Source organism: Athene cunicularia (assembly GCF_003259725.1).
Source record: "Athene cunicularia isolate RWA chromosome 1 unlocalized genomic scaffold, athCun1 chr1_part1, whole genome shotgun sequence".
In the NCBI taxonomy this organism is placed as follows: Eukaryota; Metazoa; Chordata; class Aves; order Strigiformes; family Strigidae; genus Athene; species Athene cunicularia.
The window spans coordinates 30,345,597-30,362,381 of record NW_020799091.1 but is presented as its reverse complement, the minus strand read 5'-3'; the positions used below and the strand labels follow the sequence as shown (position 1 = coordinate 30,362,381).

At 38.4% G+C, this 16,785-nt stretch overlaps 1 protein-coding gene across 1 annotated transcript in view; it reads left to right on the top strand.

Moving 5' to 3' along the window:
- GTF2F2 (general transcription factor IIF subunit 2) overlaps positions 1 to 16,785 on the top strand; it is an 84,842-nt gene that overhangs the window by 57,460 nt on the left and 10,597 nt on the right. Inside the window, exon 7 of the mRNA XM_026866609.1 lies at positions 11,693 to 11,792. Coding sequence (XP_026722410.1) covers positions 11,693 to 11,792 — 100 coding nt within the window. The remainder of the gene's footprint in view (positions 1 to 11,692; positions 11,793 to 16,785) is intronic.

Sequence of the window (16,785 nt, the reverse complement as noted above, 5' to 3'; positions counted from 1 at the left end):
GTTCACAAATAACAGGCACTTTTCTGAAAATCTCTAATTAAGAGGAGAATACTAATGTAGCAGAACTCAGAAGTACATGAAGCTTAAGTTTATTTCATAACAAATAAGCTCACTAGGGAGTGTTCAAAATACAGTGTTCTGAGCTACCAAGCTTATGTTGTTCTTTTTTTCTCCAAAACAAAGACAAAGCTAGTTTTTAAATGCAAAATGAAATCTTACGCTTTCTGGGCTCAGTTGCCTCAAAACTTAGCCATGTCCTTGTTGTGCCTTGTGCTTATAGCTATGTTTTTAAAAGAAAGATATTTTGAAATAATTTTGAGAATTGTTGGTTTAAAGTTGTAGCAGAGCTTGAAGCTGAGTCTTGAGACACAGCCTCGAGATCGTGAAGGTTATTTTCAAAATACTGAGAGCTCTTATCAGGGGGTAACAGTGATGCACCTGTGGCTGTGATGAGCACTATACACCACGAAGTTGACACACAGAAGCCAAGTAAGGCTTTTAAAGAAAATAACACTCATGTTTGCCCTCTGCAGCAGAATTTCAAAAACCAGACCTCGAGGAAGGTGATTTGAGCTAGGCTGAATGATTCAGGGCTGGTGTAAAACCATCTGCACACAGTCTGGCAAGCAGGAGCAGAGGTCTGCGGCAGGTGGCCCAGCAGTGGCGTTTTTATCCCTATTGCCATCACCCCCCAACCGCAGAGTGACCAAGCAGCTCGCACCCCTAATCCTGCTTGCCAGGCTCCCTCCACACTTTGCTGCAGCTGTGTACCCCCATGCTCTGCTTGTGGGAGCACAGTCCCCACTCGAACAACAGCTGAGGGATATCATAGCAGTGATTTGCAGGTGGAGGTGGGTGGATATGTAATGTATTGGGAGAGGGAGCTGGGAAAGCACTTGTTTTGCAAAATAGGAGGAGGTAAAATGTAATTAAACTATTTAGACTATATATTTAAACTATACAGCAGAGCAGCAATGATGTACAGTTGGTAAAGGAAATACAGTTGGCTGAAAGAATGATGATCAAACTTTTAAAAAAAATCTGTTTTCTGCTTTAACTGGTACATACATCTTTTGGTCTGCTCTTTGGTTTGCTGTATTTCTTTTTTTCCTGCAGCTTGCAGGAGAAACTGGTAAGTTTTCTAGTTGGAAGATAAGCAAAACTGATTTTACACCTAGACTAAGAAGACAGGTTTCTTTCCCTTTCAGTTTTTGTTCTGTCGCTTATAGAGTAGGGTTCCTAGGGCTGCTGAGCCTACACAGCTTTTCTTTTTAACTTAATGCTGATTTTATTTGGATTAAGTGTGTTTTCAGAGTTCAGTTAAAACCAATTTGGTTCTCTTTGCTTGCAGGGAAGAGCATTGGATGGGTTAATTCAGCAGTTCAATGTGAGCTAATTCAGCAATTTAGTGCAAGAATATGGTTAAGCTATTTAACAGTAGTTGAACTGTGCAAATTACCTTTCAAGCTACCGAGGGCAGTATACAGTCATGAACACATGGGCATGCGCAATGCTTTCTCCTAGCAGTTTCGTTTCATTGCCCTTTGCAGCAGTCCCTTGCTGTTTTTTTCCAAGTTTATTTTAACAGAAGGGAGGTGGATGTCCTCAAAAACATGCCTTTCTTTGCCAAGAAAGGTTGGACCGGATGATCCTTGAGGTCCCTTCCAACATAGTATTCTACGATTCTGTGATAATTCTATGAAAAAGACATTCTGGCATTTTAGGTCTGCAGGCTAAGGAAGGAAGAGGCAGAGAAAAACCTCGAGGTTTTGAGCCAGCTAGGTTTTCTAGGGAAGCAATCCAAATGTTTCCCAGATTGCCACAAACTGTTAAATTGTTTACAGTAAATTGTAACTGGAATATCCCCAATGGAGCCAGATGCTGTGGCTGTTTGCAGAGCGATCGGGGGAGGGGTGAGGTATCTGGGAAGTGGAGTTTTAGAGATGGGAGCACGTAGTCGGAGGCAGAGTGTTGGCAGCTCTAACTCCCTGAAGACGTTTTACAGGAGAAGGGGAGGAGAGGTTCAGATTTAGGAGAGTTAGCTGAGATGCTGCAGGGGTTCTTTTTCACTTGAGGACTTGTAGCCAACAGTCTGCTTCTCTCGTTCCAGCTTCCCTTTAACTGTGAGCGGTTTCATTGCAGAGTGAATTGACGAGCTTGTAAATCATCCACCTTTTAACCAGTAATTCAAGACCTAGGCCTTTCAGGGTATGGTAAAGATGTAGCTTAGCTTTTTCTAACAGTCGTCTTCCTAAAATTCCCCTTTCTTGGTCCCATCCGCAAAATGTTACACAGTTTCTGTATCTGCAGACAACCACAAGAAGTGTTCGCCTTTCTGTTGCCTGGACATACAAGTCCCCATTATTTATACCATTGGTTTCAAAGCAGCAACAAGCATTGCAAATTAGTTTTGGCAGGAGAATGAAGAATATGGGATTTTGAGACAAGTCTATTTATTTTACATTTAGAAATAATTAATAGTTGAGAATTTAAAATTCTTCTAAAATCAGAAATAGTGTCTAACAAATAAATCCATTAGTTATGGAGAAATTTGGGGACTGAGGAAGATGGGATCAGGAAAGGAAACTGCATCATTGGAAATGTAAGTTGGAAAGGAGACTTTATTTTTAAACACATAAAAAGGAACAGACATACAGTGATTCTTCATAATTTTTGGTTTTTTGAATGATGACAGGATGTTTTTCTATAAATGATGTAGTGTAGCAAAATTGAAATTATATCACTGGATACTCTTCAGTCAGTAGGACACAGTAGAAAAATTTGAATTATTTCATTATTATAATAGTAATTTCTGTCTTTAAAATATACATATAAGTAACTGAAGATAACTTCATTTTTAAAGATCTGTTTTGTCTTAGTTTTTACATTAGGATGTCAGATTTTTTTTCTTCCCTCTTATCTCCTCAGGCATCCAAGTACAATATTGGTGCTAATTGGCTTACAATATCAAAGAAAATATTCAAGTTGAAGTTTTTCTTAAATGGAAAACAGCTTATAGCTGCAAGTTCCTGAGTACAGGCACAGACACTTTCAAACATGTTTTTTTCATATTGGTGGGAGAGTGAGCAACCCAGGTAGTCAGGACAGACCTAAAATATAGAACCTGGTGGTCCCCAAAGTTTGGATAGGAACAGGACTCCAAACTGCCTATTTTCAGAAGGGCGTATGTGGCATAAGGAGTGCAGAGCAGGGCTTGACTTTAAACACATCTCAATTTCCTGTTCAAAAATCTCATGGACACAGACATCATTTGTCAGCTAGATCAAAACTCAAAGTGCTCAGTGCTTGCAGGGTTTAATCCTTTCATCCATGCTGTTGTTTTTAGCAGTCTACATTTTGTCAAGGGTGTTTCAAATACTTTATTTCTGTGTTGGTTGGTTTTGTTTGTTGACAATTTAGAATAAACTTTCCTTTTAGTAAGAGGCAAGAGGTTTCCGAACATCTGGCTGCAAAGCAAGAAAAAAGTCTTAAGCCAGCAACAGGGGAGATAAAACTATTCATTGCACTTTTGCCTTCAAAATCACAAGGACACTTCTTAATATGTTTTTGCATATATTTAAGCTCACATACATTAATTAAAGGGCTGGACTACTTCTATCCTGCTTAGACTGCTAACTAGTCACTTTTCCTAGATCTCTGAACTTTGCCTTCTGTAGTACTAGTAATGGGCTTGTGAGATTCATGGTGTTTCCCCCAAAGCAAGGAACCGCTTTCACTGGTTATTCATTCCCACTAATATTTAAGATAAGAAACAAACTTTGTCAGCCACACTAATAGATGGGCTACTTACAACCTACTTTAACAGTCGCATTGCATAGAAGATACCTCTGAGTTATGAATCCTTTTTTGAGCTTAGCCTCAGATAACACACACCCTCTCCCCAGTAAGGATCAGGCACGGCTAGAACCTGGCTTCATCAGCATCAGGACACTTCTAGAGAAAGTATCCATAGGCACATGTGAGCTTGATTAAAAATATCCATGATGTCAAGTAGATCTTACAATTTTCTTCATGCTAATTGCATTAGGGCATCACTTGAAAAGTTTAAAGCTGGGCATCAAGTAATAGAGAAAGTTACTCTATCACTTGTAGAATGCTGAAGTCTGGCTTATCTTATCTTTACATTATTTATTCTTGGAACCTCAGCCCAGAAGGTTTTTAATCATTTGCAATACTAAACTCAGAAAAAATGGGAGCTTGGTGGTTTTAATCAATTATTCCCATTTTATCAAACCAGAAAATAAAATACATAAGAATTGTTAATTATTGTTGAATTGCCATTCATATCATCATGTGTTCTCTACTGGAGAAAGATATGTAGAATTGGAGTCTTCAGCTACGACTGTGGTGCCTGTCTCAATATTAGACATGAAATTATCTTATATTTGTATGATTCATTGATCAGCCTTCAACATAAATAGTTGAAGATGTCAACTTCAGAATAACCTAATAGGTTTCCTGAACATATAATAATTGCACCGCTTTTCTTGAAATGCCAGGATTTCAAGGCTTAAATTTAGTTATAAATCACAGTCTATATTAATAATCTGAAACATTTCATTATTTAATGCTGGCAAATACACTTCTTAATGCCATTTCCATTCATCTTATCCTTTTCTCTTCTTGTCTAGTCTTTTTAAATGGGGTGGACTCACTTTTCTTTGACTGGGTGTGTGTGCTGGAGTAACACTCGACATCTGAAGGAGCACAGTAGATTCTTTCATGCAACAGGCTGCAGTCATCCATCCACCTCCATTGAACATGAGACATGAAGACTTCTTACGACATGCTGAATTTGCATGTTGTTAGTTCTTATCTTTCAGAATATATGACAGAGTGTTTTGTGTATCAACAGTTTGTCATCATTATTATTAGATAATGTGTATTCTTACCAGTGTGGTCATTCTGGTAATATCCTATGTTGTTTGTGGTTAGGCACTGCCATGGGATTGTTTTGGCAGGATATGCCCCACAGAGTGCTGAGTTCCCTTAGGTCTCACAGTATTACAAAAAAGTTTCAACATCTCGTAGTTTTCATCTCTGGCCCATTGTTTGCTCACTTCTTCTATTACTAATATTCTTGGTTGGAAGAAAAGTCAGAAGAGATGTTACCTGAACCTCAGCAAGGTGAGGTAGTCCAAATGAACACAAGAGAAGTAGGTGTGAGGCTGTTGTTATATTTACTTTATTAGCTTGTTTTGGATGAGATGTTGCAGGATGTACCTACCTCTGTCATCTTTGAGGGGCTTATCAAACTAAGGAAGCAAAGAAAAAACTTTGTTGCCCATATCAAGTATCATGAAATTTCATGTAATGCAGCTATATCTGGTTCAAGTACAGAATTACTGAATGAAGGACTAAGCATTAGTCTTTGGCTTTCACTCACATAGTACTGGCCTGGGAACTTCTGAGGGGAGTCAAAAAAAAAAAAAAAAAAAAAACAAAACTGTGAGTATCTGGAGAGTTTGTGTTTCTTCCACTCCAAAGCTTGGGCAGTGGGCTTGTTCTTTTCCAGTGCATCTCTGTTGGGTGATATTTCAGAAAGAGAAATAAACAAACTTTTCCTTTTTTACAAGAGTGAGGTTGGCTCCTTACTGACTAGTGCCCTGTTTAAACACAGCCAAGCACAGAAAGGTATTAAAACTTTTCAGACCCATCCGTACAATAATTTCTTTAGAAATGTCAAGAATTCATGCCCTAGCAGTGTTTCTGATTAATACCTGCTTCTAATCTTTGAAACATTTGTTTTGTGGCAGAAGATTAATCACAGGAAATCATCTAAAGATCTTTGGTTTGGTTTTTATTGCTGGAAGATACATATATTTAAAAGCCAATGAGCATCTCCTCCTAGGAGTGTACATATTGCCTTCATCTGTCTCCCTTTATGAGCCTGCTGCATGTTGACAAGTCCTATAGAATTATTCCCAGCCTGTTTGAATGTTTTTTCCCCTTATTCAACTGTAGGCACAATGACAAATCAGAGTTGCAGTAGAAGATGTATTTTGCTGGGAAATGACCGTGGTGAATTCAATGCCTGCTGGTTACTTGCTGTATTTCAAGGCAGAAGAGCTATATTTGATCTTGGGGGTGGAAGAGAAAACCACAGTGTGCAGGCTGGTGGCTGCTCTGTCACTAATTTATTGGCAGTTTGGGGGGAAAAAGATCTGCATTCTCTTTTTATTTTTTAGGCCAGATATTAGCATGAATTATGGCACTAGCTTTTTCAACAAGACTCAAGTGGAAAATTAAACTCCTTAGAGAGTTGTATGTAGTTCTGAGCCATAACTAAGGCTTTTAACTGTCACACTCTTGCAAATCATAATAAAGAGTAATAGGTAAAAAGCCACTGCTCCTTTAAATCAGTGTCACCAGTGACTCAGAATATTGATTTTTTTTCTTTCTTTTTTCCTACCAACAGTTTCAATTAAGATTCAGCAGATCCACTCTGAGAAACCCCTGTATAAAATGCTTCATAATATTTTGGTTTAATATTGCTTTTTAAATTCTGTTTAAGAAATGAGCATTTAAAAATAATTATACCTGTAACACATTAAAACATCAATCTAAAAGGCTAGTATAATGCCCAATTCTTAGCTTTTGTTATAAATTTTTGAGTGTGTAATTACTAGAATGTATAAATATATATATTTCATCAACTTTTTTCAAACAACAGCTATACAAATTTTAAAAGTTAATTATATTCACCCAGACATACTACTTTCTGAATATGGGTGAATTATGGCATGCTTTTGAAAAAAAAAAAAAACACAACCAAAACACACCATAGCAAATAGTGTCTGTACCAACAAGTCATCTGGACAAAATGATTACAGGCTATTTGTCTTTACCCTTTGTAGTGCACTAAGCAAATTTCAGTGCTTCACCTACACATGAACCATTTGCTAATTTGGGGTTTGTAGCTCCTTTGTCAGGTCCTTTACCTGTATTTGTGCATTTTGAGGAGGCTAACTCCAGATGTACAGCAGCTGTTGTTCCACATAGGATTGTGTGACCATATTCTGCATGGAAATCCAGTGAAAGAAAGGCAACCTGAGGCTCTGTCATTCTCCAGGAAGCCTTGTAAGCTGCAGAAAAGGAAATGAGAAGGGCAGCCATTAGAGAGAAGAGCAAGATTCATGTGTAGAATAAATGTATATTAATAAAAAGGTTTGCCTCCTGAGTCACCATGCTTCCCATTTAGATTTTCATATTAGCATGTAGCAACTGCTGTAATTGCTTGCATTAAAAAGTAATACTAGGAATGTAATATATTTTTAGTTCTCACTATGGCAATTTATCCACTAGAAACAGAAAAAAGTTAACGTTGTACTGTTAGCCAGTTTTCTAAAGACCATCTGAGATCTGTGCATTGTAATTTGGAAAACTTTGACAAGAAATCTTGAAGTACAATGTGGATATATCTGGAATTTGTTACAGAGACAAATATATTTGTAGGTGATATATTTGTTGTTTGGTACATGTAGATCTTTCTGAAGTCTTCTGCCATTTCACAAACAAACTTAGATTGTCCATTTCCATTTTCACTTGGTAGGCTTCCCTTCCATTTCCTAAGCAGGCAAGAAGGTTTTGTTTGCTTTCAAGATTGTATGCTGGGGAACTTCACATGTTAGATGCCATCAACCTCTGAAGGCCTCCGAGAAGTGCATTAGCTCTGTGTTTTCTACTTGTTTTGAAATTAGCAGGTTAAAATAAACTGAAATGCCCATCCTGCATGGCAAGGAAAAAATGTTAAGAAATAAATTGCTGGTGTTCTTTTATGAAAGAAGGATTAATTTATGGAAGCTGCACTGAAATGGGGATTGAAATTTCCTGTATTGTAATTTTAAAATACCAGAACAGGAAGAGACCTTCAACACTGAATGGTGTCCGAAGTTCACAACAGGCTCTAGGCTACAGAGCTGTCAATTGTTTGCACGTTTAAATATCTAATTTATTAAGAAGCTGGAGGCAGTTTGACATCAGCATTCTAAAGCTTTTCCTTCTGAGGACAGTCTGAGGTGTTCAGTCCATATTTTCAGTGTTCTGACATTTCATCATTGAAGGGCTAATGTTCTTTGGCTGTTTTCCTGAAGAAATTGAGGATATTGTAAATTTACATTATATGTAAATGTAAATTTACATTGAATGTAAAGCCCAGTGCAAGGAGGATTTAATCATGGAGAAATGCCACTGTTCTAAGCACCGTGCTCCCTGAAAACGGGATGATGTATTTTAGTGTTGTTGTGAACCTTGTCAGTCACTTACCTGTGCTGCAGCTGTAATGAGAAGGACTTAGGAACAACATCACAAATCAGATATCTAAATCTGGTCCATGTGAAGGTGGTGCAGTGGCCTTGGAATTGAAAGGAGAGACAGGAATTCCCAGCATCTCCAAGAGCCTGTATCTCATGAATGGGAGCAATATCAGTAAAGAGGTTGAACAGGAAACCTCCTTTATGGAAAGAAAAAATGTGAGAGGGGACAAGTGAGATGGAAAAATAAGTACAATGGGGGAGAAGGAGGACTGGAAAACTGTCCAGCTTAAAACAATAGGAAAAATGGCAAAGAACTGCAAGGAATTTTTTAAAAAATATAAAATAAAGCCAAACTATTTAAAAATAAAGTCATTGAGACGAAAAAAAAAAAAAAAAAAAAAAGAAAAAAAAAGAGCAATGAAGAGAAAGATTTAGGAGAAAAGATATTGATTTAGCATTAGCCGGTGCCACTGTGAAATGGGACTTTAGAAGACCGCTGGTAACCAGATCAGCAAAATCTTTAAAATAATTTAATTTGATTGAAGGCCAAAAGATAAACTCTTGTGATAAAAACTTCTACTTTTATTTTCCAGAACAGGGGTAAAAAGAGTTCATTGCTCATTTACCTTCCAATTGATTTTCCTTCAGGCTAAGAAAAAATATGCTACATTTGGACAGAGAAGGCACTGATATACCTTCTCCTGATTTAGAAATGTAGAATACAAGATGATGGTTGCTTAAGGGTAATTAAAACTGTGTAACAAATGAAAAATCTACAGAGATTCAAGAGGAAGCAAGTTTATATCCTGAGTACCATCACACAACACATGTGGGACAACCAGATGCTCAGGCCCAGTCAGCATGGGGTTATGAAAGTCAGGTCCTGCCTGACAAACCTGATCTTCTGTGACAGGGCGACGTGCTTATTGGATGAGGGAAAGGCTCTGGATGTTGTTTACCTTGACTTTAGCAAGGCCTTTGACACCATTTCCCACAGCATTCTCCTGGTGAAACTGGCTGCTTGTGGCTTGGATGGGCACACGCTTTGCTGGGTAAAAACTGTCTGGATGGCCGGGCCCAGAGAGTTGTGGTGAACCGAGTTAAATCCAGTTGGCAGCCGGTCACGAGTGGTGACCCCAGGGCTCGGTTTTGGGGCCACTCCTGTTTAACATCTTTACTGATGATCTAGACGAGGGGATCGAGTGCACCCTCAGTCAGTTGGCAGATGACCCCAAGTTGGGTGGGAGTGTGGATCTGCTCGAGGGCAGGGAGGCTCTGCAGAGAGACCTGGACAGGCTGGAGCCATGGGCTGAGCCCAACTGGAGGAGTTTCCATAAGGGCAAATGCCGGGGGCTGCCCTTGGGCCACAACAACCCCCAGCAGCGCTACAGGCTTGGGGAGGAGTGGCTGGAGAGCTGCCAGTCAGAGAGGGACCTGGGGGTGCTGATTGACAGCCGGCTGAACAGGAGCCAGCAGTGTGCCCAGGGGGCCAAGAAGGCCAGTGGCATCCTGGCTTGTGTCAGCAATAGCGTGGCCAGCAGGGACAGGGAAGGGATCTGACCCCTGTCCTCGGCACTGGTGAGGCTGCCCCTCGATTCCTGTGTTCAGTTTTGGGCCCCTCACTACAAAAAGGACATTGAATGACTCGAGCGTGTCCAGAGAAGGGCAACGGAGCTGGTGCAGGGTCTGGAGCACAGGTCGTACGGGGAGCGGCTGAGGGAACTGGGGGTGTTTAGTCTGGAGAAGAGGAGGCTGAGGGGAGACCTCATCGCCCTCTACAGCTCCCTGAAGGGAGGTTGCAGAGAGCTGGGGATGAGCCTCTTTAACCAAATAATAAGTGACAGGACAAGAGGTAATGGCCTCAAGTTGCACCAGGGAAGGTTTAGAATGGATATTAGGAAGCATTTCTTTCCAGAAGGGGTTGTCAGGCGTTGGAATGTGCTGCCCAGGGAGGTGGTGGAGTCCCCATCCCTGGAGGTGTTTAAGAGTCAGGTTGACATAGCGCTGAGGGATCTGGTGTAGTTGGGAACGGGCAGTGTTAGGTTAACGATTGGGCTAGATGATCTTCAAGGTCCTTTGTAACCTAGATGATTCAGTGATTTTGTGATATATCTATGCATGAGACAAAACTGCCAGCAAATACTGTCCAGCCACACAAGCTGTGAATGATGATGGGCTTTATTTCCAGTTGCTAAAACTAGAGATTTTATTTCTTAACGTTTACTTCGAATGTCATTTATTTACGTTGTTCAAGTGTCAAATCAGAAGCATGCTGAATTTAAATTTAGGGGTTTGTTTGCGTGATATATTTTTACAAAAATAAATCAGTGATCTTAAACACATTTTTTTTAAATACTGTCTGTTTTATCAATTGGTGTTTTACATTAGTAAACACGTAGTTATTATTTGTATTAATGTCACCATATTAATTTTTTTGAAAGAAGCAAACATCACTGTACATATATTGGTCTAAAAATCTCATTGTGTTTAGTGAAAATGGACTCTTTCTTCCTGTAAGATACATGTTTGGAAACAAAATAACTTCACTGGAATAACATTAATCGTATGTGCTATTTTCCCTGAAGGGATGTTGCCCTGCACCTTACGTAGCTTGGTTTCTTGCATCTTCATTTCAAGTAGTCGTTCTTGAGTGCTAAACCTGAAGTAAATGGAGCACTCCTCCTACACCATCATACACATAAGCTTTAAATTGCATGGGGATGAGCTTGACAAAATGTGTTCAACCTCTGACCTCAGAGTCTTTCCCGAAGAGGACTGAAGGTCACCTATTGTTGACTGTATGGTTGAGACTTGATTGTACATTGATTTGCACCTGGGTGGATTTCTCTATCTTCCATGTTTTTAGAAGTTTTTGTAAAACAGTTATTTGTGCTCTGTTACTGTGCTTTAGTGCCAAAAGAAAGGTCACAGAAATTTATATTTTTACATTAAAATAACCAGAAGAAAGTCATGAAGTCCAATCTTTGCTGTGCTCTAGGAGTCAGCAGAGGTGAATCAAATAGCTTTTTCAGCCCTCAGCTGAGTAAACTGGGAGATTCTTGGTTAATTTGGGTTGGGTTAGACTTTTTCTAAGGGCAAGGGCTTTTCTTCCACCTGAGTGTCAAGCTTTTGGAATACAACTTTTATTTAGACATGGCTTTTAGTATCTTCCCTTTACAGTTGCTTAGTTTTCAGCATTTCAGTGTCTTCTGTAGCATATATAGTCCTAAAAATTTAGTGTCCTTGAACAAAAATAGAGTAGGAAAAACTTAATTCAGAAGAGTGCATCAGGTTTGCCTTATGATTTGTTTGCAGCTGTCTTTGATAAGGACTGGTTCATACTTGCAGGTTTTTAGAATTAATTTTGAGTGTGTGCTTGTCTGAACTTTTTATTCTCTTTTTGTTTTCTTTTGCAGATTACAGATAGAAGAGTCTTCTAAACCTGTAAGACTATCACAGCAGCTGGACAAAGCCGTAACCACAAACTATAAACCGGTGGCTAATCATCAGTATAATGTAAGTAGCTTTCAATATTTTCCCTTCTTCTTCAGGAGCAGTCTGGCTTAGGACTCCAGAACTGCTCTGCTGCTGTCTTGCAGCTCTTTTCACTCGCAGTTGGCCACTGTCTTTGGAAATGCTCTATGTTACCTGGCTTTTCCCTGATTTTATGTTCTGGGGATCTTCTTTCTGTCGCAAAAATAATATCACCCTTGGGGCTAAGGTCTGCCAGTTCTAACTCTGATGTTACTTGATGGAAGGCAAACTCCCTTTACCCAAGCATTTTCTACTGGCTTTATTACATTCTTCCTCTAGTCTGTTTTGATATGTAATTTTGAATTTCGGGGATAAAAGGCAGTTCTGGCTTTTTGCGATGAGATGTGGAAGCACTCCTTTGAGCCAAATAAAATATCATATGGAGCTGGGTTAAAGATTTGAAAAGAGTGATTGGTTTGCAGTCCTTTGCAGGAACTGACAACAAGTAGAAAAGAATAACGGCTGATAATTTTTCACAGTTTCATACCTTCGTAGTACGTGTTATTTGCATCATTGGCTTTGTCAATATTACACCCACACTGCTGTTCCAGATCAGTTGATGTACATACAAACTATAATGTCCTTTTTCGTAAAGATCCTCTTTGAGTAATTTGTCTGTATGCATATATAATCGCTGCTACTGTTGAATGTGAGAAATGTTAAGTCATACTGAAAATGAGTCACTGTGTTAGTCATTTAAACTTTTACACTTTTTATTAAGATTTTATTTACATAAAACAAATGACAATATACTGGATGATATTTAAGCATTATTCTGAAAGGCAGTCTATTTCCACAGAACCAAAAATAATCGTTTCTCTCTCATGGGACTGTTTTGTAGTAGTGACTGTTCAAAGTCTGATCTATACATAGATGATCATACCAATATAACTATTTCAGCTAAGGGAATGACATTTAACCAAAATAGTCACACTGGTATATCCTGCTATGCAAATGCAATTTTATATGAGTATATTGTTTTATGCTGTTACTGTTATTCTCTTCTTTACTTCTGGAATAAGCTACAGTGCTATATAGCTTCTCTTTATAGTGGGATTCTGTGCCATTTCCCTGACACTAGCATAGTTAAAACACTATGACTTCAACCTGGAGACAGTCTTTGAATCTTTATTCCAGTTGCAAACTGCTGTTTATCACTACAGAAATTTAAGTCTTGTGTGAGATTCAAGAGGTATAACTAGGACACAACCAGGCTTCTTAAAAGTTATGATGCTCTTGTGTCCTAATTATTTCATTTTTATTTATGCATATCTGTCCATGCTCATGGAAATCCACTGACACTGTGTTCACTTTTCATGTCTAACTTAAAGGTGTTCTGATGGGAAAAGTCTAGCAGGCCATACTTGTATTTGAGCCACTCTAAAGGGTCAGGCACAACTGCTTTCTACAACATCTTTCTTTTCATTAAATCTTTTATTAAGGTTCAGTTGAGATGTCTGAAAGGATGTACATGGGGAGAACAAGTCTATTAACTTTTTTAACTTCTTGGTTACATTTTTCTGCTGTTTTGAAGCAGCAGTTGCTTTCTTAAAACTTGCTGCATTGCTTGTAATCATGTGACAGTCCCTGTTGGGGACAATACTTTTCACACGAAACAAGAAAAAATGTACAAACTGATGCATTCAGTCATATTCTGAGGAGTTTCTGAGCAAAGAATTAGTATCTACTAACTAAGAAAGAAAGGGGTAACATTTCCTGAAGGAGGAGATGATAGAATATTAAAGTGTGCCTGCACCATATACCAATAAATGAACATAAAACAGAAAGGAGGAGAGAAATAAATTACATGTGAATGGGCAATAGCAATAGCTTGTTTGAATACCAGGATGGGGAAAGTGGTGGGGTTTTTTTGCAAGAAATTATATTAAGCCTACCTTTTTATTACAAAAAAATTGCAATTCAATTAGAGTATATGCTAGGATTGTAACTTAGCTTTTCTTCTCTGGGAAAGTGACCTTCATTTTCTGTATATCTGTAAATAGTACACGTTTACAAGGTTGCAATATTAATATTCTTGCAGCTGGAATTGTTCTGTAATACAGCAGAAAAGTTCTCTAGTGGTCCTGGTTACCCCTCCAGAGTCGTCTTTGTGGTCCCCCCTCTTCCCACTCTCCCATACTATAGAGGTTGGTACCCATGCTTCAGGGAATGGGAAGACCTTTTAAGACTTCTTTCAAACATCTTCAGATGAAACTTTAGATTTAGTCTCACTTCTTTATCACCTTTGTGTTAGCAAAGTGTAATACATCAGCTTCAGTAATAATGATACCTTCAAGAAGGCAATTTTGGCAGCTTTTCAGAAGCTTAGCAACATCCTGGGAAGGTAAACAAAGAGAAATTGATTTCTGTATGAAGTCTTGCAGGGATAAACTCGCAACTTCTATGCTCGATAGCTTGTTCTAAAATGGTCCTTCCTTGAAATCAAATCATATTTTAATGCTTTTTAAATTTAAAAACCACACAGTTTTAAAGAAATCTAATTAGTTTACAGTGTATATGCATTCTGTAATATGACTCTCAAAAAGTGCTTTAAGCCTGCTGCAGAAAACATCCTGTTTGCAAAGAAAACGTGGAGGAAAAAAAAATGAAAGGCTGCATTGTAGGTTGCTATGAGCAGTGTATTCACAAGACAAAGAGAAGAAAACAGCAACAGATACCATGCTTTTTTTTTTTTTTTTAAACAGCACCTCACAATGTGCTCTGTGTTTTTAGACAACAGTGGGAGCTGTTGCTGAAGTTAGAGGGAGATGCTAGAGTGTTGCTAATTAAAATGTGGGCAACTGGGACACCAGCTGCAAATAACTTTTCCACAAAGGGAGGAATTGATATTCAGCTTTCTGTACGAGTTGATTTTATACATTAATGGATTAAGAGTATTATTCATATTTCATTTGTATAGGGAATACAAACACTCCTCTCTGATTTACTTAAGCTCATCCAGAGAATGTAAAGTAGAAGCTCCTACTGGGGATAGTGAACCGAGGAACTAAAATAATAGGAAAAGAACAATTCTGGGCATTAGATTTACTAGGGGAAAAAAAAAAAAAAGTTGTGGTTTGGTTAGAAAGGCTACTTCATGTTATTTTGCAGGAGACTATTATTTGTATAATTCGGATTTTATACCCAGTTGTAAAATAGTCCTGTCAGAGATCTAACATCAGTGAAGATAATGTTGAGAATTTCTTTATTGTTATTTTATTCCTTTGTGTTTTATTGTTACTTTGTGTAGGAAGCATCAATTTTAAAGTAGGTAGAGGTAGGGTTTTTTTCTCCACATGCAGAGAGATGTAGCTCGTATCTAGTTGCTAGCTAAGCACATTTTGCTATTATGTCATCTGAAGAGGTACAAGCAGTACCATGGATTTTTTGTTACTGTTCTCGGATTGTCTTGAGCTCCAGTAGCTTTTCCCATTATGCCCAGGTTACTTACACATTATTCCCATAGCTCTGCTACATACAGAAAGAATAACTTCAATGCCTTGCTCTTGCTCTTTAAAAACAAAACAAAAAAGGAGATTGGTTTCTTCCACCACTTCAGCTTGACTTTCCACCTGAGGAGGTTGTAGTTTGCTTCTGGTTCTGTTTTTCTTCTTGTTCATTTTGACTTTGTTATTTGAGGAAGTAGAAAATTGCAGAAGATTTGGTAAGAACAGACATAGGAGCTGCTGCTGTGGCAGTGATGCAGCCTGTAACTGACTGTCTTTATCTTTCACACTGCATCTTTCAACTGGTGTATTTTTGAGTCAGAAAAAAGATGCTAACCTCAAAAACAAATGCATAGGTCTTTACATTGAAAAGTGACCTCAGATGTATGCAGGAACCCAGAACTCAGTCAAGCATTGCAGATGCCTTCATCTATACTACCATCTTCTGGACTTGACCTCTAAAGTGTCAGATGCTTTTCTGGCAACAAATTAAGGCTGGATAATTCATCTTTTCCTCTTTATGTTTTCATGTGCATATATTCAAAACATTTTTAATGTCCCCAGTCCTGGTGTCCCATAAGCCATTGTCTCAAACAGCACAGGGCTCTACTGAAAATCGAGTAGAGTGTTGTTTACTGGTATCAGCTGTGATCTGATCAGCAATTGCACAGAGAAACTGGGAAATTCTGAGGATCACTAAATCAAAAAAGGCTGAAAACTCAGGCTCAAGAAAGCCCACTGCAGTTGATTGCAGTGGCTAATTAGAAAACTCTGCTTCCAGAAGAATACAGTGTTGATGTCTTGATTTTTGAAGAAGACTCCATAAAGTTGTAGTCATGTTTTCCTTCCCATGTGGTACAGTGTATCCTACAGGACAGTAATTCCTGTGTTTGACCATGAACTACCAAAAGGAAAGTTTTCAAACAGGTCCAAAAATTATTTGTTGTACCCAACTAGATTATTCTATTTAATAATGTTTGGGTTGCTGTTGTTTATGCATTTTCTTCTGAAAACACAATGTAACCTGGCACTGTCTGCAACTTTGTGCATGCCAGGTATTTTCTCTACATTGGTTTCACTCCATGTAAAATGGTGATACTGGCATATTCGTGATGATCTTACTCATTCGTTTATTTGAAACACTGTCAGATTCATTACATATGCAACAGTGGATTTTCCCTTTAACTCTCTCCAGCTTACAAAGCAAAGAAACAGTTTTCAAATACAAAGGATATTACAAGATAGAAACCAAAATTGTTCTTGTGGGTGGAAATGAGACTTCTGAAATATACAGTGCAATGGGATCATAAGTGCTTTTCAACACTAGCATGGAGTATCAACTTCAGACTGAGATGTGACATACTCATGTATTTTTTTAACACCAAAGGGACAGCTTCATACTAAATTAAATTTTAAATGCATGTCTTAAACCCTGCATACTTCATTGTCCTTAGGATGCACCTGTGTCCTTGCAGCAAGTCCCTGCACCATTGTGTTGAGTTAGAACATGAATGACTGTGATGGTAGAT